Raw genomic sequence first — 25679 nt, 5'->3', positions numbered from 1 at the left:
ATAGTACCAATAGTAAGAGGCGCCTTGGGTGCAATCCCAAAACATCTGGAGTGCCACTTGAAGACCATCAGCACTGATTAAATCATCAGTTAATTCCAAAAGGCAGCTTTACTTGGAACAGCTTATATCCTGCGACGATACCTTTAACACCATCAAACAACATCTGCCTGTCCCAGGTCCTTGGGAAGGACTTGATAGGAGGATAAAAATGCCAGGTCCAGTCTAAACATCTGGCTGACTGTGTGACCAACCATAATAATAATAATATCCACCACCACCACGTATGGACCTCAGAGGGGAAAAGGTTGCACATTTTATAGGAATCCATGCAGAAAATGCCTCCTGAGCCACACCAACCTCCACGGTCATGGTCTCTTTTACATAGATCAATTGATGCACAGCCCTCCTGCCCCTCTGCTGCTCCCTAAAGACGACTTGCTCCCTTGGGCCCTCCCCAACCTCCCCTTACCTGCAAAAAAGCCACAGCACAGGCCTCTGCTTGCAGCAGCCGTCCATACAGGGACACCCACTGGTTGACCAGCCACAGGATCTTTTGCCTTTTCCCCAGGATATAAGCAGCTTTGTCCTGCTCCGAGCCCTTGGAAGATTCCGAATGGAAGGTGAGCATAAGTCAAGGAGGTGCAGGCCCAGGATGATGCAACAGACCCCGTTCCAGTTCTGAGGGTGGGAGGGGGTTCTTTCTGGGTGAGGCTTAACTTCTTCCCATGGCAGCAATATCTGGGAGTGGCACGCTTCAAGAAGCACGTGCAGCTGGCATTTTAACTTGCCCACAATGTCCAGAGTAATATGAGGTTAAAGACATTGGGGGATATTATAGCCAGCCACCAAATGTTGTTGGAAGTATTCCAAAAGTAGCAGTAGTGGGAGGCAGACAGGTATCAACAGTGGGGCCCTGAGTTGCTGGGCATGTCCTAAACTGAGCAGCCCCTCCATGAACTCTAGGCCAGGCTTCCCAATCTACTGCCTCCACATGGAAGAACGGGGGTTGCAATTCAGCACATCAGGGAGGCACTGGGTTGGAGAAGGTTGGTAATGGACAGCTTGATTGAGACCATTTTAAAGTTGTTGTTGTGTGTGTCCCCCTCCCTGTATATTGATGCAAAATTCTGCAAATTAGAGTTATATGGATCTCATGACTATCAATACGTATGGCATGGAAAAGTGAGAGGAAGGACTCTTCAAGGAAAAAAGTAAATTGGAGGCGTGTGTGTGTGTGTGTGTATGTGCGTGTACAGGACATGCAGGATTTTCCTGCCAGTATCAGACTTGATTGGGACTCAGAAATAGCATATAAAAGGGGATTGGCGTGAAGTTTCTGGGGAGAATTTAAAAACAAAAAACAGCAAAACCAGATGTTATATTTAGCTATGAACATACCTGGTGCAGCCTCTAGAATTCCAACAGACTGAGAACAATGGGGATTGTAATTTAATACATCTGGGGGGCATTTGGTTGGGGAATATTGCCCTAATATAAAGGTAAGGTCTTAACCACCTTTGGGCCGAATCAGACCCTCACGAGGTGCTATCTCCTTCCTCCGCTGCACTATATCAATCTAGCACAAAGAAGGAGGCACGGAGGGAATTACAGTGGTCTTTGCCAAAGCAGCCCATATAGTCTCACTCCAAGAAAGCCTTTTGCTGACAAAGGCTTCTCCATCTAAGATCCAAGGCAAAGGTAACTGAGAAGGATATTGCTGGAGCAGAGTTGTGCACAGCTGTGGCGTCGGCATGAACACGCTGTACGTCAGGAGAAAATCTCCCAGAAATGTATCTGCGAAGAGGAGAGTAGCCGTTCTGAATCATGACTTCCAGGCCAGATGCCGTTCTGATTTTCTGCCAGCTGATGTAGAAGATTTGCATTCGTTCTCCTCCACCCTGACATAAAGCTCCATACACACTCGAACACAAGAACAACCACAGACCACCAGGCCAAAGGGATGAGCAAGTGGCAAGCCCCCCTCTATTGAAACAAAGCCCATGGATGCTCTTCCTGTCCTAGAGACCATCTACTTGATTAGGGCTGGGGTCCTTCCAGGCAAGGTATGATCCCCAAACAGGTAGTTTTTTTACTGAGGTATGGATAGAATGGTTGTTTTCCCCCATCTATTTCATTTTGTTTCTTTCCACAAAGGCCATTAAGAAAAAGATAGCATAGCTGCACAGTGTCTTTTAATTGGCCAAACTAGAACAGGAATGCTGCTCTTGGCCTTTGAGTGACATCCTGGAAAAGGGAAAGGATCACATCCAACTATGGCTGGGTTCAGAGAAGAAAAGTGGGTGGGTCCAGAGCAACCGTTAAAATTATTTAACTTAAATTTAGTAATACCAAATATTTATGAAAACTTTTGCCCATGTTGTCATTCTTAAAAATAGTGCAAAAATAGTGAATCAATTGCATAAAACAAAAAACAGGTACAAGTAGTCCTCACTTAATGACCATTCATTTATCGACGATCCAGAGCTATGACGGCCTTGGGAAAAGTGCTTTACAACCCCCAGGGTCACATGATTGTGATTTGCAAACTTCTTTTACAATAGTTGTTAAGCAGATCACCATGGTCATTAAGTGAACCACATAGTCATTAAGTGAATTGCAGCAAAAAACATCCATTGGGAAAGCTGGATTTGCTTAATGACCACGTGATTTGTTTAATGACCATGTGATTCACTTAATAACCATCGTAAAAAAGGTCATAAAATCAGCTTCGCTTAACAACCAAATCACTTAGCAACCTAAATTCCGGTCCCTATTGTGGTCAGATAGCAAGGACTACCTGTAATAGAAACAGGTAACAGTCTCCAGGGATCTAATAATCTTCCTTTTGTAATACAGTGAGAGAGACCATTACAGCAATTTTTGGAGGGGCCTTACGACTTTGTGCAGCTGTGGGTTGCACACCCTTGCCTTAGGAGACCTTGATATGAAATCATTCCTGGGATATGAGTCTCTGCTCAGTCCTGCTCTGGACAAATTAGTTGCCTGCAGTCCTCAACTTCATATAGTATTGGCTTATAAGACAATTGTTCTGGAGATTTTTCCTTTATGCAAACTAACTACAGGTAGTCCTCGCTTAATGACCACAATCGGGATTGGAATCACTAAGCAATGTGGTCGTAAAGTGAGACATCATGTGACTGCTTTGCTTAGCAACTGCAATCCCGGCACTCCCAGTTGCTGTCATTAACTGAGAATCGTGGGTCATTAATCAGAGGGAGTCCCAGGTAAGAATGTGGGGATGCCGCAGGGGATGGGAGAGACCTGGAAGGCCCAGAGGCGGCCATGCGTGAGTTGGGGGGTTGCTGCAGTACGGCGCAAAGCCACAGCCGCCCCTGGAAGCTTCAGCCAACCTAGCCAGGCCCAGCCGCGCTTACGACTGCAGGGGCACTGCAACTCCCCCCACCTCCCTATCTCCCCACCCCCAATCTATGCTCTTTTGGCTGCCCTGCACAGCGGCACTCAGCAGCAGCACCGGGGCTGGGACTGAAGTAGAGGCCAGGGCCTTCAGTAGTCTCAGCCAGCTGCCACCACCCCCAGGACTCTACTTCAGTCCCAGTCCCACCGCTGCCATTGAAAAATGCCGCCTCGAGCCCAACACCATGGCCAGCCACCCCAGCACCACTGCGTAAAGCCCCAGTTGCCTCACCATCCTGCACTCCACAGGCTCTGCCGCGCCCAGCTGACCTTCGCCGTTTTCCTCCTGCTGCTGATGAGGCACACCCGGCCTGACCCTCCTGAATGAGAGACAGACGCTGGTCACGCAAGGCCTTCTTCCCGAGGCCGCTTGTGCCGTTCTCCAAGCCACTCGCGCCATTCCTTCTCCAAATCCCATGTCCCCTTCTAACAATCCTTCGGAAACCTTCTGGTCTTCCCCGAGTCTCACAAGAACGGGCACGGTATTTGGAGAAGAAATGGTGCGAGCTGCCCCAGGAAGAAGGCCTGGCATGGCCAGCGTCTGCCTCACATACAGGAGGGTCAGGCCAGGTGTGCCTTGTCAGCAGCAGAAGGAAAATGGTGAAGGTCAGCTGGGCGCGGCAGAGCCTATGGAGCGCGGGGTGGCTGGCCATGATGTGGCAACTAGGGCTTTGTGCAATGGTGCTGGGGTGGCTGGCCATGATGTGGGGCTTGAGGTGGCATTTTTCAGTGGCAGGGCAGGGCTGGGGCTGAAGTAGAGGCCTGAGGAGAAGTGGCAGCCGGCTCAGACTGCTGAAGGCCCCAGGCCTCTACTTCAGCCCCAGCCCTGGCACTTCTACTGACAAGTGCTGCTGTGCAGGGCGACCAAAAGGGCATAGATGGGGGGGAGTTCAGTGGGGGAGGGGGAGTTGCAGCACCCTTGCAGTCATAACTATGGGCGGGCTGCCAAGTGCCCAAATTTTGATCATGTGACCATGGGGATGCCGCAATGGCGATAACTTCAGGCACGGTCTTAAGTCCATTTTTTCAGCACTGTTGTCATTTCGAACGGTTGCTGAATGAATGGTCGTTAAGTGAGGACTACCTGTACATTATACTCACCAACAGGATCAGAGAGTGTAGAGTCTGAACGCATAGTTTCCAATAGGTAATCAAGTATTTTTTCAGGGGTCCCAGCCATCACTGAATACCTGAAGGAAAAAACAAGATATTGGTATCCAAGGTAGCCCGAGGATATGATGGAAGCCAAACTCAAGAGACTGATCTAACATCTACCAAACAGCTATAGCTCACCAGGTTTGGAAGCCCTTCCTTGACTCATTTAAGAACTCACAGGTTGGTTGCATTTGTGCCCATGATGGTTTCCCTCACTTTTGCCTCCTATAATTAATCATCCACTCCAGCCTATAAGCAACGGGTATAGATCGCAGAGATTGGAGCAGTGTGTTCATAAACAAAGCCAGCATACAGGTTACACCAAGGCAATTTGCACAATGAACCTTACTGAAGCAAAGAGATTTAAGCACCACGTTCACATGGAGTTAGTGACTTCCATATAAAACATATGAGGTGGGGAGGAAGAGATTGTCTGCAAAGGAAGATTCCCTGTTCTATCAAAGGGAAAAGGTGGGGGGGGGGAATGACGGGGGCAGATCGCTGTACCTACTGCTCCCTGGAGTCCCAGGAAGATGACCGGAATTACTGCCTTGTGAATTCTTCTCTAAAACAAGCACCACTTTCCCGTGTTCCTTCAGCCGGAGGGTGTTAGCTTCAACATCCTAGGAAGGAAAGCAAATGATTATGGGTCAGCATACATCATCACACGCTGGCCAAAACACTGACCGAGAAAGAAAAGAAATAATCCCACTTCTGAATTCTTTACTAGATTTGACATCTATATGCCAATCCTGGGCAGCCCCACTACCAGGCTCCTGGCACCTTGTCAGGGTGCTGGCATAAGGCATGCACTCCAAATGGCTTATTTGAACATATCAAAGCAGAGAAGCATCTTCTCAATCACAGACATCCTAGCATTTTCGTTTGCATGAAGTCTGCAATATGCAATCAAGTACTGCAAGGAGGCTGGCTAATCAGGGTGATCAAGGCTGGCGACTGTTGGAATTTAGCAGAAAAAAATCTACAATACTTATTCGCCCTCCATTTGGGGCTCTGCATCATCGCTCTAATATTCATTGATGCTTATTAATGTATGTCAGAGGTAACAGAAGCAGTGGCATAACAGAGGTTGCGTACAATTTGCATTAGCCCAATACAAACAGAGGCAATGATACAGAATACAATTGGGCAATGTGTGACTTTCCAATTGTTGATTACAGTAGCCAAGGTCACTTAAACATGGGAATTTGGGTTCACCCCCATCTAGAAGGCCACATATTGCTAATCCAGCTAGGAACAAACAAATTAGAGTAGAATAGATTCAAAGGGCAGGGAAGTTGCACACAAGAGAAAGGTAACTGGGTTCTGGAAAAGATACGGCCATGAAGAACAATTTGGAAACACGCATAAGGGAAGACAGAAGGGTGTTTAAGGACTTCATGGCTTGAATTTGGAGTAGACCATGAACCTAATTTATACCTGCCTCTCCATCCTTCAGTGCTCTCAACTTCCTTGGATAAGGGCCAAGCTTTCTCCCACCAATCAAAGTATACTTAATGTTGTAAATCTGTCCCCAAACACAACAGCCTCAGTCTCTAGCATGGTGGCTTTCCAAGCCTACCTTGAGAATCCGGTTGAAGTCCCTTTTGTCCACTCGCAAGAAGTGGCAACTGTCTTCACGGAGGATGATGGTGGCAGCACGGGGGGCATCGTTCACGAGTGCCAGCTGACCAAAGTCATCACCCTCATGCAGGGTGGACACTAAACCCTGCAGAATGAGTGAGTGGACCAGTTATTTGATTCCCAGAGTCTAGATGCCACCTTGGCAAATGTGAGTTGCCATACTGAGATCACTTGACTATCAAAACCGCAAGTTTGTTCTTTTCCTGGTTTTGTACTTTATTTCTAACTTAACCAGGAGGAAACCAAATTAAATACAGCCTAGGAGGAAAGGTTTTAAGGGCAACTGTTGTAAGGACAAAAGGTTAAGCACACAACTACATTAATTTTGCCTTGCAAAGGCACACCCCCCGAATGTCTTCCATGATATGGTAAACCTGTTTTCATCCAGCAACATGGTGTTCCACCTTACTTTAACCTCTTAGGTATATTTATTTTCTATTGTATGGCTACTGTACTCTGTTATCAGTTTACAATAAGTAATATAAGCATACATAGAAAGTGAGCACACCAGAAAAAGCCAAACTACTTCCCCACTTTACCTTTCGGCCATACTCTCTATTTGTATAGATATACATGTCTGTGTGCAAACTTAACTAAGTACCGATGCCAACTTAAGGGGGTGGGAAGCTGATCTGCAGTGGGCAAATTCATTCGCATGGATAATTTTCAGCACTGCAATTGTCCATAGGGTGGGGGAGGGGAAATTTTGGAACATAGAATTTTATTGCAATTTATATTCTTTCATGGATTTATGAATAGGGAAGGGAAGAGATGAGGTTAGGTCTAGGAGAATTACAGAGGTTTATGTTAACCTTGCACATAAGGGCACTTTCAGGTAAACTTGACACCAGACTTCCCCAGCTGACATGATTATTGTTGAGAATTTGGGGAGTTGGAGCCCAGAAACCTGGAGAATGCCTGGACCAGTCTTTCTCAACCTTAGCAACTTTAAGATATGTGGACGTCAACTCCCAGAATTCCCCAGCCAACATGGCCGTCTGGGGAATTCTGGGAGTCGAAGTTCACATATCTTAAAGTTGCCAAAGTTGAGAAACACTGGCCTGGGCTGTTGAAAGCTGGATTATTATATAACAAGAGAAGAGTTAGAATATGGCAGAGTTTGTAACACTGTAAAAGTTTGAGATAAGCCTGTACATTATTTGATTGCAAATTCAAGCAACTCTAAAGACTTAAAGCATCAATTTGAGGGCTAAAAACTTTGAAAGAAATAAGATTTCACTCTTTTCTTGGTATCCAAATGCCTAGAATTCTTGGACTTATTCTGACCATTTGATGCCTACAGAGATTAAAGGTTCACACCTTATCATGGGTAACAACATTGACTGATCCCTTCCAAATGATGTACCAGGATGTGCCCTTGTCCCCTTGGCTGAACACTGTGGGGGGAAAAAAAAAGGACTATGTGTTAGTGATATGGAAATTTCAGTATAGACAAATGAAGTGCAGTTAAAAATGAACATTTTTAGAAATAAATCAACAGAAGAAATGAACATCTTGAGCTGGAGTGGAGTTATGAATAAGAGAGTTAACTAGGAATCTTTTAAAAGGGATATATGGATCTAAAGAGAAGAATGAATATCAACACTGACAGCTCTCCTCCCTGACTTCACAGGATTGTTGAATACCATAGTTGTTCTTTTTTACAATGGTTGGCATAAGTTGTTGTGATATTGCAACTGGCATGCATAAAGATGTGTAACCATTTCAAAGATGCCAACTCACAGTGGCTACACTTGCCAGCCTAGCTGCAGCCAAATGGCTGCATGAAGTAGCAATATGGGATACAGGAGGAGCACTGTCAGCGAGAGAAAGAGCAATGCCAAAGTGACAAAAAAACCTGTTACTCACACACAGTTCCAGCCTTGGCATGGGACTCAAACAGCAGTACTGCAGCCAACTCTCTCTTCACCTGTAGCAAGGGGGAAACAGCCGGTGAGTAGGCGCTAGAGTAACATTTTTCACCGAGCTGTTGCACATGTGGGAAAACAACAGTTGGTGACTGAACTGAGCATGTGGCGTCAGGCAGCATCTAAGCCAAGTCCTGGATTTCTAAACTCAATCCATACTAAGACAGACCTCTGGAGGCCAATTGAAGGTTTACAAAATAGTATGTGTAATGGTATATGGGAAAGACCTTGGGAGACGGGGTAAAGAGATGGTGCCTAGGGAACAGTCAGATAAGAGACAGCATAGCCCACAGCTGGACAGTGGGCAGGGCAAGAGACTCAGAAGAAACCCTCCCCAGTTTCTCAGGCTGCAAAGAAGACGGCAGGAGATTTGTACTTTCAGACTTCCAAGATTCTCTTAATGTAGCTTTACAATAAAGTAGAATTAGCTTATCCGGTTGGGTTTTCTGTCTGATCTAGCTGGTAAGGCTGACAATATGCCAGTTTTTAAGTTTCCAAACGTTCTTCATTGGCGGAAAAAGGAGAATGAATGAGTGAAAGGATGAGAGGGAGGGAGGGAGGGAGGGAAAGGAGTGTATGGTGTGCAAATCATGTCTATACCAAGGGGCAATCTTAAATGGGAAGTCTGCAGAGGTACAAATGAAATCTTGTCAGGTAGAAAAGTTGGGTTAGTACACACCACAACATTTCCCAAAGCTTGCTGGGAAGGAGAAACATGCAAGTAATTGTTGGTCTCTGATTTTAGAAACATAAACTTACACTTGGCTGTAAAAGCCAATACTGTTGGCATCCATAGATCCCTTAGGAAATGGAAAGTAAAAAAAGGAACCATGGTAACAAAGCATTGATTACTGTAGGTCAGGGTTCCTCAACCTTGGCAACTTTAAGACAGGTGGGCTTCAACTCCCAGAATTCTGGGAGTTGAAGTCCACCCGTCTTAAAGTTGCCAAGGTTGAGGAACCCTGCTGAAGGTGACTGGTTCTGGATTTCCCACATATGTTTCTAAAGTAGCATTGCAGGGCATCAGTTCTCCCAGCAACATCCTGCTTGTTTGGATCTCTGGACTGCTGTGCCTCTGCGTCATGGCGTAGCTCCTTCCTGTCTTGTCCTCCACAGACCTCAACAACATGGAGGACTTCACCAGAGAAATCTCAGTGCAATCACCAAGGGTTTGTTTCCTTAAATCAACAAGTAAATTACACAGTGCACATTGGCAACCTGAATAGGGAAAGGGCAAACAAGCAAATAAGAAAATGCAGTAGTGCCCGTACTGAACATGATTTCATTTATTCCATACATCTAATCAGTAGATATTCAAGGCATATGGACAGGACAGAGTAACCTGTAGGACAATAGCAAAGCTGAACAGGAATCACCCCCCTTATTCTAATGTATAGGTTTTATGCCAGCTGTATCTGCTGGATTGGGTAGATGGATTTGGAGTGACTGAGAGTTGATTACACAGATATGTAGCTATTAGACTGGCTCAGAAATTCATATCAAATGGTATATTCAGGAGAGGAGTGCCAGAAAATATAAGTTGTCCCATTTGGTTTGTTACTAAAAATTTCATTTATATGTAAACACGTTCATCGCTTACATATGCACTGGAAGCAGTAGAGTTTATCAGAGGGGCTATTTTTTGGTGGTTGCCATTTTGTTCCTAGAATGCTGCAGACTTTTTCAAAGCATTCTGGGAAAAAAGCGTGGGCCCTGCAATAGAATGGCATGATGGCTGGGACATACAGAAAAATAAAATGGAAGCCGCAGGGCATCCACTTAAGTTGACTGAGAACCAGAACCCCCCCCCCCCCAAACTCTTCCACTCTCAGATGTATGACAGACAAGATGATAAAAACAAATCAATTCCTGCCTATTTGTATTCACAGTACATTCGTAATAAATTAAAGTTAGGCCAAATGAGGCAGAATCTGTCAGTCACTCACCGAACTGGAGAGATGGGCTACAGCTTTGACATGCAGTAACTCCTCAAAGATCAGTGCAAGTTCCTCATCTGTGCGTTGGTTAGGACTGGAGGAGAAAGACCAAAATGAAGTACAAGATATTCCAGATTCTCCCATCACTTGACGTTACATTGCTGATCTCAGATCTCTGCATACGCTAACATTTTAAGCTCGTATGATTAAATTCACAGCTGTGTAGTCTTTCTCTCTTCTTGGGAAGGACAAGGATATGTGCCAAGTATTCATGCTTCATTTTTGACAGGAAGACCCTCTTAGCCTTCATAATCATTCCTGGTTTCTATATGAATGTTAGGTCCATCACCCAGATCTTGCAAAGCTTAGCTCTGCAATACTGAAAACCATAAATCCCCTTTTTTAAAGAGCAAAAGGAAGACTGAGTTGGTGAAACTCCACATGATTCTTACACTATGCACTGTACTAAGGTACAGAAAAATCTTCCAAAGTTTGTCCATTAGACTCCTTCTTTAAGGGACTTGAACAGAAAATTAAATGTTCTTGTGGTCCAGTAGGTTCTTAGTTTCTGGCACTCTTGCAAGGAACTGGTACTTCTTCTGGTGATCTTTTATTCTGATTTAAATACATGTACAAAGATATATACACGGGCACACATATTTACACAGTGGTAAAGTTTTTGCTTCACATGCAGAGGGACTCCAATTCAAACCTCAGTGTCTTCACTGAACAGAAACTATAGAACAGTATGAGTTAAATACAGTGAATCAAACAATAATTATACACCACTGTATGGTACTATGATCCATATACCAACTTCTTGAAATTTCCTCATTTTTTTCCCTGTCTGCCACATGGCTCAATACTTACGGTTTGCGTAGGATGGTGGTGAGCAATGCAGTCGGGCCCAGCTGGGTCAGCAATGCCAACGCTTCCAGTAGCTCCTCTCCATCCTTGTCTTCAGCACTTGGTTCCAAGGCCACAAATCGGAAGAACTGAGCATCTCGATCTTGAAAGTAGCTCTCCTGTCGTACTGCATAGACAAAGGGAGGTGATTCCAGGGCATAAAGGAGGAGATAAGGAGGAAAGGTCAAGAAATGGTCTGATTCCACCACTAAGACTGCAAGGGAGATGTTCTACCACATCACCATCTCATGACCTCTTACAGTATTAGAGATAATGAAAGTGATCTGGATTTAAAGAAGAAAAGATCCTTTGGAGTATATGTGGACAAGCATGCTCAGGGAAAGAAAAAAGGCTCATCCACACGGCCTTCTTATTCTAGCACGAACATACTCCATTTATCAGTTTCTGAGGACAGGGCACTGGCTTCATCTCACAGACAGCCCACTGCTGAGCCAGGCTGAAGCTGGTCCAAGCTCTTCTGGTTCATCAGCAGACTTTGCTGGAGTGACCAAAACATGCATGACAGGGAGCAGGGCCTCCCAGTCCAAGAATGGGCATAATTGGCACACAAGATGAATTTATGCAAAGGTCCCTGCCTGCATCTCAAGCAAGAGCCACAAGTCCAGGAGGACCCCCAAATTGTACACCAGCTCTGTCCAGGGAAATGCTACCTCATTGAGAGTCAGAAGTGACACCTCACTAAACCAAGAAGGGTGAACAACTCAGAGCCACTCCGTCTTGCTAGGGTTGAGTTAGAGATGGCTCCTCCCCACCCATATCGTCACAGCTTCTAGGCACTGGGACAACATCTGAGCAGCACTGCCTGACCAGCCAGAGTGGACATCTACAGCTGAGTATCATCAGCATACCAATAATACTGTACCCCATGCCATTAAATAACCACATCCAGCAGTTTCATGTAAATATCAAAAAGGAGCAGTGAGAAACTTGAGCCCTGAAAACCCAGTACTGCAGGGGCCTAGGGTTAGACCTCTCCTCCATCATGACCAACGCTGACTGGAATTGACCCTGAAGAAGGAAGAGAACCACGGCAAAACAGTGCCCCCCACTCCCATCCCCCAAAGCCTTTCCAGAAGAATACCATAGTCAATGGTATCAAAAGCCATTGAGAAATCAAAGGAGGGCCAGGACGGAGGTACTACCCCCATCCCGGGCTTCCAGAGTCATCAGTGCGACCAATGCCATCTCAATACTATAATCCAGCCTGAACCCTGATTGAAAAGAGTCCAGATAATCCACTTAATCCTGGACCTACCACCCTTTCAACAGCCTTCCTTGAAAAGGGAAGGTTGGAACGTGGACGAAAGTTGTCCGAAATGATTGGGTCCAAGGATGGCCTCTTAAGAAGGTGCGAACCAGAGTCTCCTTCGAGGCAAGAGGAACACCCTCTCCAGCAAAGAGGCATTAACCAAGGCTGTCACCCAACCACATGCCACTTCCCGAGAGGCTTTAACCAACCAGGAGGGGCATCGGTCCAGAACATAGGTGGCAAATACATGGCATTATATAGAAAAAGCTGAAATTAAGGCCAAGTTAAAACCCTCCTGCTGGGTTTTTGGGCAATGCAAATGAGCTCTTTCAAAATCAACCAAGGGGGAAAAAAAACAGCTATCATACACAGGCAAATACTGGGATCTCTACAAATGGAACTACTTTTTCCCAGGCTACGAAGAACCAATCTCTGATTTAAAAATAACCTGTGTTACTTTCTGAGAGAGCAGCAACACTACTAGCTTTGTTATAGAAGCACAATGAAAGATAGGATTGTTTAAAGGATGTTGAATGAAAGAATGACAGATATGAAACAAAACTTGCCTGATGCAGAAATAGTGGAATCAGAAATACTGGATTTAAAAAAAAGTGTGGATTACAAGATGCTTAAAGTATTTTAAATATTCAAGGTATTTAAAGTGGAAATACAAGTGGCAGACCTAGAGAATGACCCAGATAAGGACTCTTTACTGAATATACAAAAGAAGTTGGCTGAAGTTTTGAAAGGGAAATGCAAATGATAAACCAAGAGAATGCCTGGATAATGTCTTTTTATTGGATTTATAAGAGGCTTGTTAAAGTCTCAAAGAAGCCTATGCAATGGGATAAAGAAGAATTGAAGAAAGATCAAATCCTATAATATTTGAATGAACTAAAGATTACGATTTCAGAGATAAAAGGAAGGAATATAAAGTTGGTTTATTTGATCAAGGTTAAAATAAAGACGTGTTTTTATGAAATTCTGGCAACCCTTTATGGACTTTTTGCTGACACCAGGATTGAAAAGTTGATGTCTTATGGATTTGCTTATGGATAAGGGATGGGTTATGCGAAGAAGAGATATCTGTTTGTAACCTTACAGGGTGTGAAGAGCTACCAAACCTGTTTATACTTGTTGTGAAGCAGATTGGAAGTCATTTCTTTATATGTTTCTTTTCTTTTTCTTTATTTCACTCTTTCCTTTTTTTTCTTTCTTTTTTTACTTTTTCGTTCTTTGTACTTTTTATTCTCTTTATTTTCCTTTCTCTTTCTGAATTTAGTTTATATTGGTTTTTATTACTGTAATTAAAATCATATATATATATATATATATATATATATATATATATATATATATATATATATATATATATATATAAAAAATTAAAAAAATTAAAAAAATAAAAATAAAAATAAATAGTAGCTGGGGGCAGCCACTTTTCTATGGACATACTTTCCTACCAAACCAAGGACGGGGGAACGCACATTGTTGTGGATGCACAAATGAAACCACAGCTTCTTCAAGAGGTTGCCAAGGGGTGCAAATCCATTCCAAAGCACCTTTCCTCTTTTAAATCCAGATCACTGCACAACCCTATCTCTCACAGCTTTGCTTTATCTCAAACCAGCAGTCCTGATAGAGAAGGGGCACCAAATCGAATTATAGCTTCCAGGAAACCAAAGGTAGGAAGACATGTTTGGTTTGGAAAGAGATCTGGGCAGCACTACCCCATTTATAAATCTAAGCTGAACTGGGCAGGGGTTAAAGGGTCAGTGAGCAATAGGACATTTAGGGGTGGGCTGAGCAAGACCCGCTCAAACAGCTCAGTGCTCTTTTTATATACTATACAGAAATTAGAACCTACCTCAAGGGATGGTCAAAGCAAGCTCACTTCAGGCAGATGAGAGGAAACTGAGTGCTGGGTTGGTGGCCAGTATGTATCTCTTGCCTAGTCTCAGTAGGGAAGAGATGACTGATGTCACAGTAGGATACATGACTGGCTCTGTGACCTCACAGCCAGACCAACTGACCAACCAGCCAGCCAGCCAGCCAACCAACCAACCACATAATTTCTCCCAAAAGCAAAGACTCTGAGGCAGTGTTTTTCAACCTTGGGAACTTTAAGAGCATGCTGGCTGGGGAATTCTGGGAGTTGAAGTCCACACAGCTTAAAGTTCCCACGGTTGGAAAACACTGCTCTGAGGCCTCATTTCCTTTCATTTACAGATTTGGTTCCGTTTTGTGCCCTGCCTTTCTTCCACAGAACTCAAAAGTGGCAGAGCCAGGATTTCCTACTGGTCTTCCATCCAGGAACTGATGGACTACATCTGCTTAGCTTCAGCAAAATTAGAACATCTTGTGACTTTGGATCATACCCAGGGATACTTTGTTAATTGTTTGCTTTACAAAAATATAGCTAAAATCTTGCTAGAGAAAACCAAGAGTAGGAACAAATAGACAATTTTCTCAAAGGAGGGAAGAAAGAAGTAGAATTCCCCAATGGTCTGTATCGGGACCAGAAGCATAAAAAAGTTCTCAGAAGATCACAAGTACTGATAAAAGTAAGACACGGGCATGAAGGCTAAGCATATTACATTTCCAGTAAATATCACCAGATCAGTGTTTCTCAACCTTAGCAATTTTAAGATGCGTGGACTTCAACTCCCACAATTCCCCAGCTAGCCACACGTCTTAAAGTTCCCAAGATTGAGAAACACTGTCTCAGAGTCTTTGCTTTTGTGATAAATTATGTTATTGGTTGGTTGGTCCATGTGTCTTAAAGATGCCAAGGTTGAGAAACACTGCACTAGATCATTTTTAAAAACCACTGTGAGGATCAAAGGAGAAGAGTTTAGCTAAAAGCAATGCAGAGAAGAAGGTGTAGAGAGGGTATTTTGCAAACTGCCACATTTTTATTCTCACACAGAGTGACAAACTTACCGTGAGACAACACTCCTTCATCCATCAACACCTGACAAAGCCCAAGGGCCTGGCTGCGGGTCTGCACTGAAAGCCCTGCACTAAGGAGCGCATCTACCAGCTCCTTCCCAGAACAACATTGCCTGGAAGAAACACAAAACAACAGTGATTGCCAAGTGCCTTTGAGATCAAGACAGCTAAGAGAGCATGCTTTGAATTCCAGGTAGGACCGTTCAGTGTTAAAGCTTCAGGTCAGTGTTTCTCACACTTTCTGCAATCATGGACACTAAATAAAGGTTTGGAAAATGCAGGATCACCTCATTAAACAAATCTCCCCTCTCTGAGCATGGGAGTTCATTTTGGGGCTGAGTAAAATAAATTATAGTTGCGTTTGTGCATGGTTTCACATCCCTCCATTTTAAAAAAGATCATCATGGTTTGTTACAGATGCTACTCTCCCCTTTCCTCCCTTGTTGGGGAAAGAAAACAGGCGTGACTGAAGCTTCCTGCTTAGGTCCTTTAGAAGAATTCCACCCATCATTAAACTGAGGAATTTGCTCCCACAAGCTGGCAAAAGCTGTAGCATAATAATTATATACGACCTCCCAGATCAGAGTGACAGAAAGAGAAGGCTTCTGCCATCAAATCATAGGTTTCCTGGAAGTATCCAGTTGGACATTATGGAACCAACATCTTAAAGCAGAAAGACTTGACTCTACCAGGAATGGTAGTATAGACCCATAGAGTGTTATATTATTTGCTTAATACTTAACTCTCTGTCATCAACTCTGTTAGTAGTTCTCTGCAATTTCAGCCAGGGACCTTTCCCTTCACCTGCTACCTGAGCCTTTTCTACTGAAGATGCCACAGACTAAGCCTGGGGCCTCCAAGCATGTAAGCTACCACTGATGATGACTCCTTTTGCATGGGGCTAATCCAGCCATGCTCTTCTCCTAGTCTTTCCTCAGCAGTATTATCTCATGCTACCAAAGAGGTCTGAACTCCTATAGGAGAGAAACAGTGCGTGAAAAGTGTCAATGTATAAAATTTCCTGCGTTAAATCTTCCTTGAAAATGCCCTCCTTGAGACAGTTTTCCCTCCACCTCAACTGGGCTTTAGTTTTGGGGGCCAGCTAGGGAATAAATATTTTAAAAACAGATGAAAGACAGGCACATCCAAAGGAAAAATATTCAATTGCAAAGCCCATGTTTTTCCCTTAAGATGTTATCTCACATTCAAGACTTGTACCAATTCTGCTGACAAGATCACCAAATATTTCCACTTGCATGATATTCTCGAACTCTGATGTGGAAGGAAGTGAATAGGTCACCAATCTCCCAGGAATTTTGCCCAAATATTGTAAAATGTTAAAATGCAGTTGTCAAAATGAACTGCCTGGGAAATTCCCTCACTCCACATTCCCCAAAAGTCCAAAATTTGTATTTTGAAAACCTAAAATTCTAATTTCATTCCATCTCTAATCAGGGACCTCGAATCAATGGAATTCAAATCATTCAGAGCACATTACCTGACTTCCACATGAGAGCATCAGTGTCATCTACCTGTACTGCAGCGTCATCGACCTGTACCTCACTTTCAAGAGTCACCCCATGGGGGGGGGGGAACCCCGCTCACCGACATAGCAAAGCACCAGCTGCTTTTAATTCCTTCCTCCAGGGGGCCAGGTGTCTACATACCTGTGAAGTCGGAGGTGATGCTTATGATCACGGATTAAGTCTGGGTACATGACTACCAAGTGTGTGCAGAGGAGCCTCCCTGCTCTCCGAATTTTGTTGGAGGACGCCTGCAAAATAAAATGTGAGAAGGGCTACTGCACCTGAGCTCATCTTCCAGATGCTGGGTATCAGTGAATACTAATTTGGGGAGGGGGGGGCAAGAGGAAAGGGCTGCTGGCTATGTTTTAAGAATCATCAATGATACATTGGCAGAAACATTTGCATCATATTAATAAACGCTTCACCTTGCAAATATATAGGATAGCAATCTTTACAGAAATAAAAATAAAATTTAAAAAAACTTACGTAGAAAAGCAGTCTTAAGCTCAAGAACTGTGCTCCTATAACAGATGATCTATCTAGACATCATCCTCCCTTTCATATCACCCAGGAACTGGCATTGCAAGGCACACTGCCTTTGATTCTGGTGGTGGTTCCATAACCATCATGCTTGGTAGCCATTGATAGACTTATCCCCGCATCTTTCAGACTCATCTTTAAATGACTGGAAGCATGCGGGCGATACAATATTTGTTTGCACTGAGATTTTATTTAAAACTAGATTGCTTTTAAAGAGATAATTCCTATAAAAACATATTTTTAAAAAAATGATCTGACCTCAAGTGTATTTGTTGGCATCTCCTGAAAACCTGTTTAAATCAGAGTTGTGAACAAATGCATCTGAGCTCTGATTATTTTTTTTAATCTGTTTTTAAGATTTAAGCAAGTTTTTCAATTACTGTAGATGCAAACAGGTACTAGGTTGGCCTTCCTATGTTCTGAAACACCTCTTCTGAATTTAATCCAAAACACTGCACGGCCTGAATTTGCATAATCCTGTTGTATGTTCACAATAAAAATACCCATCAAGGATTAACAACCAGGCTTCCTAAATATAAATGTTAAATTCTTCTGGTCAATGGGATCCGTAAGGAACATGAGAACCCTCCAGCTCCTATGATATGAATAAATACTTTTATTAATAAACTTCTGAAAGTTAAGTAGTGCTTTCATGTACTTACACTACTCTACAAGCACCAACTTAACATAATAATTAGAATAATTCCACTAGATTGCAGATATTGGCAGGAAGAAGGGGGCCAAAACACAAAATTAGCAAATTCAAAGCAGAATACAGATCTGAACAGAGCACTTCCATTATCAAATTCATTGCTGCCAGGCTGATAACTCTGTGTAATGTTACAGTAAGCCACCAACGTCCACCTTCCCCAACTTGGAACCTTCTAGAGATGTTGGCATTACAACTCCCACAACTGCCAGTTGGTACGGACAACTTTTGCAGAGGGCACCTATTCAGGGATGGCGGTGTAGACCTTAAGGAACCAGTGACCTTTGTAATATTTTACCTGAGACTTTTTTGATTGCACACAGGTCATATTTATTACCTGCTTTAGATTGTGGCCAGGCACCAGGGCTGATTCACTCTCTGGAAGAGGAGTCTGGAAATAAAAACCAAAACAAAAATCAAGGATATTTCCTTAGTCAGTTTACAAAGTAAGGAAGGAACTAACCCTTACATTTGTTAAGTCCAGGACATCACTAATAGTATCCTCAATTCAAAGGAAGTGACCAAGAGACCCAGCGTGAGTTCTGTTTTCATATTGTGTTTCGTCTCCATCCTTCACCACTGCATCACATCAGTGCTCACAATTCACACTTACCATATTCTACTTCTTTTCTTCACATCCTCCATCTTACCTTCAAAATGCTGAGTGTGATAAACCAGTGGGTGCTAGTATAGCTGCAAGCATTATTTTATTATCTAACGCTGATCCATTTTTCACTATAGCTACCTACCTCTGAGAACATGTGGGCACTCACACAAGCACACACCAGTTTTAAAGTATTGCGCAGCACTTTAGACAAGTTAGTTCTGGATCGCCAGAGGATTCAATTAATTGCTACCGTAACATGTAGTTTAAATGAACAAAACAAGAATCATAGATTGTTTAAAGAAAACATTTCTGTTTCTGCCCTCTTTGGCGGCTCTGATGTGAATAAAATGATACTGTAACCCAATGTGGTACTTTAAAAAAAGGAAGAAAGGAATATTCCAAAGACTGACATTTACCGTAGAAATATCATTCTTGCTTTTTCATAATTAGCACAATTGCCTTTCACGCCAAAGCAGCTGAAGATGAAGCTGAACATTAATCAACCTGTCTAGATACATAGACAGATGTACCTAGATAAACGAACAAGCCCAGCTTTACAAGCAGATGGAATCAAAGGGAATGCAAGACAACAATTTGTTTGAAAAGGAGGTGAGAGGTCAGGTTTGAAAAGAAGATCAGATAATCCCAGCCAAGTGAGTATATAATCTTTGCATTAAAGACAACCATGAATAAATGCAAACCATTTTCTTGTATGAAATAGACTTAATATAGCCACCTATATGAAGTGCACAAAACAGGCAGGATTTTGCTCCTCCATGAAGGAGAATAATTGAAAAGAAAAAAATGAAAAACAAGCAGGGTTGTGAGCATCATGAGAACTGCAGTTGATTATTAGTAGGGTAACATCACTTTAGCCAAGATAGGTGGAAATATTTATGTAGGCTGAGTGCTTTGGAATAACAGAATGTTTTTAAAACATGTAACTCCCACCCCCAAAAAATCAGAACATTTTTATCAGTTTTCCTTGTTCCCTTCCTTCCACACCCTCTTTTACCAATTGTGACTCACACTGATTTCCAATTCCTGTGACTTGCAAAGGGAGAAGAACCTCAGTGCAGACATTCCTACAGCTAAGCTATGTTCTTTTGCTTATTGAGGACAACAGTCATTCTGAAAGAAAGGTCTATGCCCCTCTCCCTAATTAACATGTGATGATGAATGGATCTCTATTATAGCCATAGGCCAGAAATAGAAGGTATAACTGAAAACAACTCTGGAAAAAAAAACATTTGATGAGATATCTTGAACTCCCACTTTACCCCAAAGAAAACTCAAATCCATCCCCCTGCTTAACCAGCACTTGTACAGAATTTGTGGTTATTTACACAGTCCTTGCAGGTCTACCACTGGATGGATGGATGGATGGATGGATGGATGGATGGATGGATGGATGGACACTCAATTGTTACAACAGCCTTTTCAAATGGCATGCTGGTGGGCAAATAAATCAGACTGCATTCATTTCTGTTTACATAAACTGGAAAAACTGTGTGTATTTTTTTTTGTAATCCCTCTTTAAACTCACGTGCTTTGCCAATAACCCAGGGGTGGTGACCCAGTGACCCTGCAGATGTTGCTGAATGTCAGCTTTCAATGGCTCCAGCTAGTATGACCAATTCTGAAAACATCTGGAAGGGCACATGTTCTCCAACCCTGACATACAGTAATGGAAAAGTTGCAGTATCATGATGTCACCAACAAATGCTTATCAGGGAGATAAGGGAGTGAAGGAAAGAACATTGCTATGCAACCATTCAGAACCATACAGTGCCTATTTGCTGGAAGCTATGGCGGTATATCTGTGTGTAGAAAATAAATCCACAAAGAAAATACCATTACCCCTATTTCAAGGATTTCATGTGGACACCAAGCCAGGATGTACAATCTGCCTCCGCCGAAAAATATTACTACTACAGGGAGGTGAAAGCTTAATCTGAGGTTCCTGCTCTGTGACTAAGCCTTTAACGCATCATTTGATGTAGCATCACCCATTTATAGATGCAACCTTTCCTTCAGCAACTAACCTTGCATCAAAAAGATGTCAATTAAAACTAAGCCTCACTTACTCTTCGACACAAATCAATACATGTCAGAAAAACCACAGAGAAAAATAGACATTGCTTTAACAGACCCGTCTTCTTACTGTGAAGTAATGCTGAGGTGGCCAGGTCAGGCAGTAGTTTTTATGGATGGCAGAACGGGCAGGAATGGCATTCTGTTTGTTTTCCCCCCAGCCCCCTCAAGGGCCAGCGGTGCTCAAACAGAAGAAATTAAGTGACATAACAAGCTAGCAGCAAACTGCAAGGGTTCCTCCCTCTGACCCTTCAGCTAACTGCAGAGTGCCTCGGCTGGAATGCACTGGAATGCCGAGTGCTACAGCAGAGAGTCCGTGAAAACATTTCAGTAACCACAACTGTGTTCCTCGCATTCTTTTCAGTAGCTGCTTCAGATATTGATCAGCTTGAAGCATGGGCGTGAAAGACCAGCGTTTCTCCTAGCGGGGGTGACCGACTGATATTCATAAGAGGAGAAGAAGAAACCGAGGAAGAGAAAGAACAATGGACGTTTGGACCAACACGTGGCAAAACACAAAAATGGAAAGCATTCAAATCTGAGATAAGGCAAACAAGAGTTACCGTGGAATAAAGCCCACTGAACACAGGGTACCTTATTTCAGAATAAAAATGCATCGGAGGGCGCTGTATGATTTGCAGCTTAAGACAGCGTGCAGCGGCTGGTTCGCGCATTATATTATAAGGTAGTTTATACGTGAACTCACGGCATCTTCTTCGGCAAGCTAGTACTGAACATTGTAGGGAAAGCAAGCAGGCTGCAGATGTGCTACCGTGGAGCAGAAAGCACCTTGCCATACCCTGCTGGTGCATCTTTAACTCAAATGACTACTTCTCTGGGACATTTTATTGTTCTATTGTGTTTTTAGGTTATCCTTGAGTCATCTGATGATTAGGCAGCCTTACAAATCAAGTAGCTAGATAGCTAGAGCGCAGCTACTAGGCCAGTCCAGGAAAAGATGCGGTTTTTTTAAGGAGGCATCAACAGCAGCAGCGGGCACACCCACGCCATGTCACAGCGTCTTCAGGAGGTAAAATGAATCCAGAAAAATAGATTACTATTACCATTCTTCAGAATCACTCTGTTCTTGGGGATACAGACTACCGAAACAAAACCTTACAGATCTGCAGGGTCTTCTGCAAATCTTCCACATCTTTTCTAAACAATTGAGGGGAAAATACCACCCCCACCTCCATGCTAATCCAACCTTTCTGGAGAGTACTGAGAGCGGGATATTTTATGCCTACCTGTTGACAACTTCCTTGGCCGTTGCTTCATCCAGGATAGTGGGATAGAGACTACTTTAGAAAGAAGAATGAACACCGTTTAAGGAGAACTGCACACAAGTACAACTGGGTCCCAGAGGGGCTTGCACAGAACTTCCAAAGGAATTTTCCCAAGTGTTCAGGTTGAAGAGGAGCTCCTGTGGAATATTTCCCCTCTTGCCTAGCCCCCAGAGGCTCCAGGGGGCCATCTTGCATTTTGCTATTGCCTCTCACCCAGCCATCATCAAATATTCATTCTGCATGGACCTCTCTCTCCAGTACTGGCCCTCACACTTTTGTCCACCCCTATCCTTCCCTGATAACCTGGCCCAGGCAGAACAGTCTCTTTCCACTCTTCAAAGATGCAGTTTAGCTCTGATCACCAGCAGGGATGATATCAGCCCTTCGAGACAGTCCAGACAAGATAGGAAACCAAAACCATGAGTACTAACACTACCTTTATTGTAAGGCTACAGTAACAGAATGTTGCAAGTCTCAATGCACTTCTCCCCTCCTTTGCCTTTACTTTCCAGAGAACTATGGAGGTTCCCTCCTGAGATGCTTTCTCCACCCCCATTCCTTCTATGAACTGAGATATCTCTTGTCTGACCATTGTCTAGGCTGTGCTTCATCCTCCTGTCTCTGGGGAAGAGAAAGGATTGGCAGGGAACTCAATGAAGGAGGCCACCCATCCAGAAGCACAGAGCAGGGTGAACTGCCATGATGGGAAGGCTGAGATGAAGAGGTCTCCCCCATTCCTGGTACATAGCTGGGACTGAGATCCTGGGAGGAGCAAGAAATCTTGGGGCAGAGGAGTCAACCTTGCGTTAAAACTATAAGGACTGCAGCAGTTGTTGGGCTCATTACTAAAGCTGAATAGAACTCAACCATTAGGTCAGCATATCAAGTGCATTTTTTTTCTCCCAGCTCAATGACTGGTAGGCTGTTCTTTAACATGGGTGTCTGGCAGTGTCCTCAGTCTTCCATTGTACTTCATATCAAATCATGGAGAGCCGATCCTCTCATCCTTCCTTCATCTTCTAACTGAGAAAGCTGTCAACAAGTCAAGTCAGAAATGTCCTGGAAAGAGCAGACTTGCTAGACTTTGTCTTTCAACAAATATATTGATAATTAAAATCTCCCACCACTATTATTTCATGCCTCTTTCATGTCTATTATTTATTTATTTTCCGTTGATCTAAGGTGCCACCCAACTCCAATCGACTTTGAGCAGCTCTTTGAGATATATACAATTAGCTTTTGGAAAGCATCATCCCTATCTTCACCCTAATTTGGTAGGCAATAACAGCAATCAACAACTGTATTGTATTTCTTACTCCCCTACTTATTTTAACCCAGATGCTCTCTACAGTATTACTGAGTTCATTTACTTGTGTTTCTGTGCACCTGTGGATACTTTTAAGATAATGGCAACCCTCCTGCTATTGCATCTCTTCCTTTCGATCAACCTGTAACCTTCAGTGGCTACATTGCAATTATAGGAGTCATCCCACCACCAAATCTCCATTACTGTATTCCCACTAAATCATATTTGCCTTCCTGTGCAAAGAGGTCACACTCTTCTTCACTGAATGGTTTTCTAGGCTCCATTATACCAATATATCAATATCCTTTTTCTACTTCAGGGTTTTTTCATTCTAACCATCACAGTTTTCAGTTTAAGCCATCTTGATCAAGCTTGCAATATTCTGGCTAAACATATTTTTACAAGTCCTTGTGAAGTGTAATATATCCTACAGTGGCAGTCCATCATTGAGATAACTCGGTACACAGTCCCAAAAATCAAGGCCACTGGACTAAAAGCAGGGACCAGAAGCAAACATTTAGTCTCCCTTCTCCTGCAGCAGCTCACCCAATGCCTCCCAAGCTTTTTCCCTTGCCCCTCATCATGTGATTCAGCCCCCTTTTTCCCCCCTCATCAAAGCCAGAAAATGTACCTTGCCATACCAGTTTCACCTCCCTCTTTACTACATTCATCCTGGTAAACCAGCAATCTGGTAGTGCCACTCCATTTGATTCACTACCCTTCTCCAACACACATCCTTTAATCTCTCCTACATCCTCCTTTCAAACTGACTCCCTCTTGCTTCCCCCAGCATTCTCACTTCAGGGGAGACCACCAAGCAGCCCACCCAAGCAGGCTGAATCCTCTGGGAGATCAAAGGCCATACCTTCTGAGTAGACATTCATTGCTCAGGTGTTTGATCTCCTAGTACCAAGCACACTGATGTCATAAGCAAAACTAGCAACTGTGTTAGCTGAAGAGCACCTTCTAATTAGGCCTCCAACACCCACCCTCATTAATTGCTGAACACCCTGGCCTGACAATACAAATTATGCCACTGAGCCCCCAAGCTGTTGTAGCACAGCACTGCCACTAACATCCCTCAGAGCTACTCAGATAAAAAAGATTTCAGCAGCCTCTATCTTTTTGCTCTTCTCCCCCTCTGCTTCCCATAAGAGATCACGGACTGCTGTCACAGCAACTTCCCTCCTCTCTCAGCAACCCCAGCATCATCATTCCAACTCAACCACTGACAAATTTCCCCTTTCCATAACAGTCCACAACTCTGTTGCTGGCCAGTACAGTAATCACCCTCTGTCCTCATTCACTCCTGACTACTTTTCTACAATTACTACTGTTCTACCAGGCTTCAGCAAATACCCAATCTCAATTAATCTCCATCCCTAGTTGCTTCTTACTTCCAGGTCCCATCACTAACAATGAAGAGCCACATTATCTCTTCAGCCCCTCACAAGTAGCCATCAGCCTCCACTGTTGCTCCCTTCCTAAAACTGGAGCTGGGTCCTCTCCACCTAACAGCAATATCCATTCAACTCTCATTTTCCTTTACACCTAGTCAGATTCTGGCATTCAGTTCTTCCCTCTCTGTTCTCCACTCAACTCCATCTAATCCAACATTATCCACTTGTACAAGTAGTTCTCACTTATCAACAGTAATTGAGAATGGGAACTCCATCATTAAGTGATGCAGTTGTAAGTCAAAAAACTATGTGACTGTGCTGCTTAGCAATGGCAGTTCCAGCAGTTAAGCTGCCATTAAGTGAGGACCATGCAGGTCGTTAAGCAAGGACCTCACGTGAACCTTCTTACGATTTTCTGCTGGATTCCCCATTGACTTTGCTTGTGTGAAACCAGCACGGAAGGTCGCAAATTGTGATTACCTGACTGTGGGATGCTGCAATGTCATAACTGGGAACTGGGCCCCGAGTGTCTGGATCACAATTACATGACCACAGGGATGCTGCACCAGCCCTAAGTACAAGTTCCATTCGTAACTACTGCTCATTCAGTGCCACTGTAAATTTGAACAGTCGCTGAACAAGTGGTTGTTAAACGAGGACCACCTATACTGCTATTTCATCTCTCCTCCTCTGCACATTTTCATTTCCCCCCCCATCTTTTTCATTATCCTTACTCCAAGTCACCCACATTCCTCAAAATACTCCATACATACAACAGCACCCTTCACCTGGTGTCATCTTCTTTGAGCTTCCTTACTAGGTCTTCAGAGTGCATAATGTCACAGTTGTAGCTATACTTTGCAATATTATTTGTCCCCATGTGGATTAGCAGCGAAGAAGTAATTTTCAAATCCACAATTCCTGATCCTGGAAGACAGCACAATTTGTGAGGCAATATACATTTGTTTCCTCTTAGTCGTAGGT

At 43.5% G+C, this 25679-nt stretch overlaps 1 protein-coding gene across 4 annotated transcripts in view; it reads right to left on the bottom strand.

Annotated features, from left to right (window-relative positions):
• RAPGEF3 (Rap guanine nucleotide exchange factor 3) overlaps positions 1-25679 on the bottom strand; it is a 61464-nt gene that overhangs the window by 15485 nt on the left and 20300 nt on the right. For 3 of the 4 annotated variants that reach the window (XM_088137925.1, XM_088137924.1, XM_088137923.1), the window contains 12 exons: positions 18340-18393; positions 16895-17001; positions 15219-15340; positions 10970-11132; positions 10109-10193; positions 8104-8164; positions 7555-7631; positions 6173-6319; positions 5098-5213; positions 4537-4625; positions 1716-1794; positions 470-620 (listed from right to left, as the gene is read on the bottom strand). In XM_088137925.1, the coding sequence (XP_087994051.1) occupies positions 470-620; positions 1716-1794; positions 4537-4625; positions 5098-5213; positions 6173-6319; positions 7555-7631; positions 8104-8164; positions 10109-10193; positions 10970-11132; positions 15219-15340; positions 16895-17001; positions 18340-18393 (1251 nt within the window). Of the gene's footprint in view, positions 1-469; positions 621-1715; positions 1795-4536; positions 4626-5097; positions 5214-6172; positions 6320-7554; positions 7632-8103; positions 8165-10108; positions 10194-10969; positions 11133-15218; positions 15341-16894; positions 17002-18339; positions 18394-20773; positions 20829-25679 lie in introns of those variants that run through there. The other variant, XM_025172804.2, reaches the window with a different exon arrangement.

The sequence above is a fragment of the Python bivittatus genome, unplaced genomic scaffold (assembly GCF_059951505.1).
Source record: "Python bivittatus isolate LINGU-HERP-01145 unplaced genomic scaffold, Pbiv_v1 ctg000220_np1212, whole genome shotgun sequence".
NCBI classification, from domain to species: domain Eukaryota; kingdom Metazoa; phylum Chordata; class Lepidosauria; order Squamata; family Pythonidae; genus Python; species Python bivittatus.
Note: the sequence above shows the minus strand (reverse complement) of the source record. Positions and strands in the feature narration are given on the sequence as shown.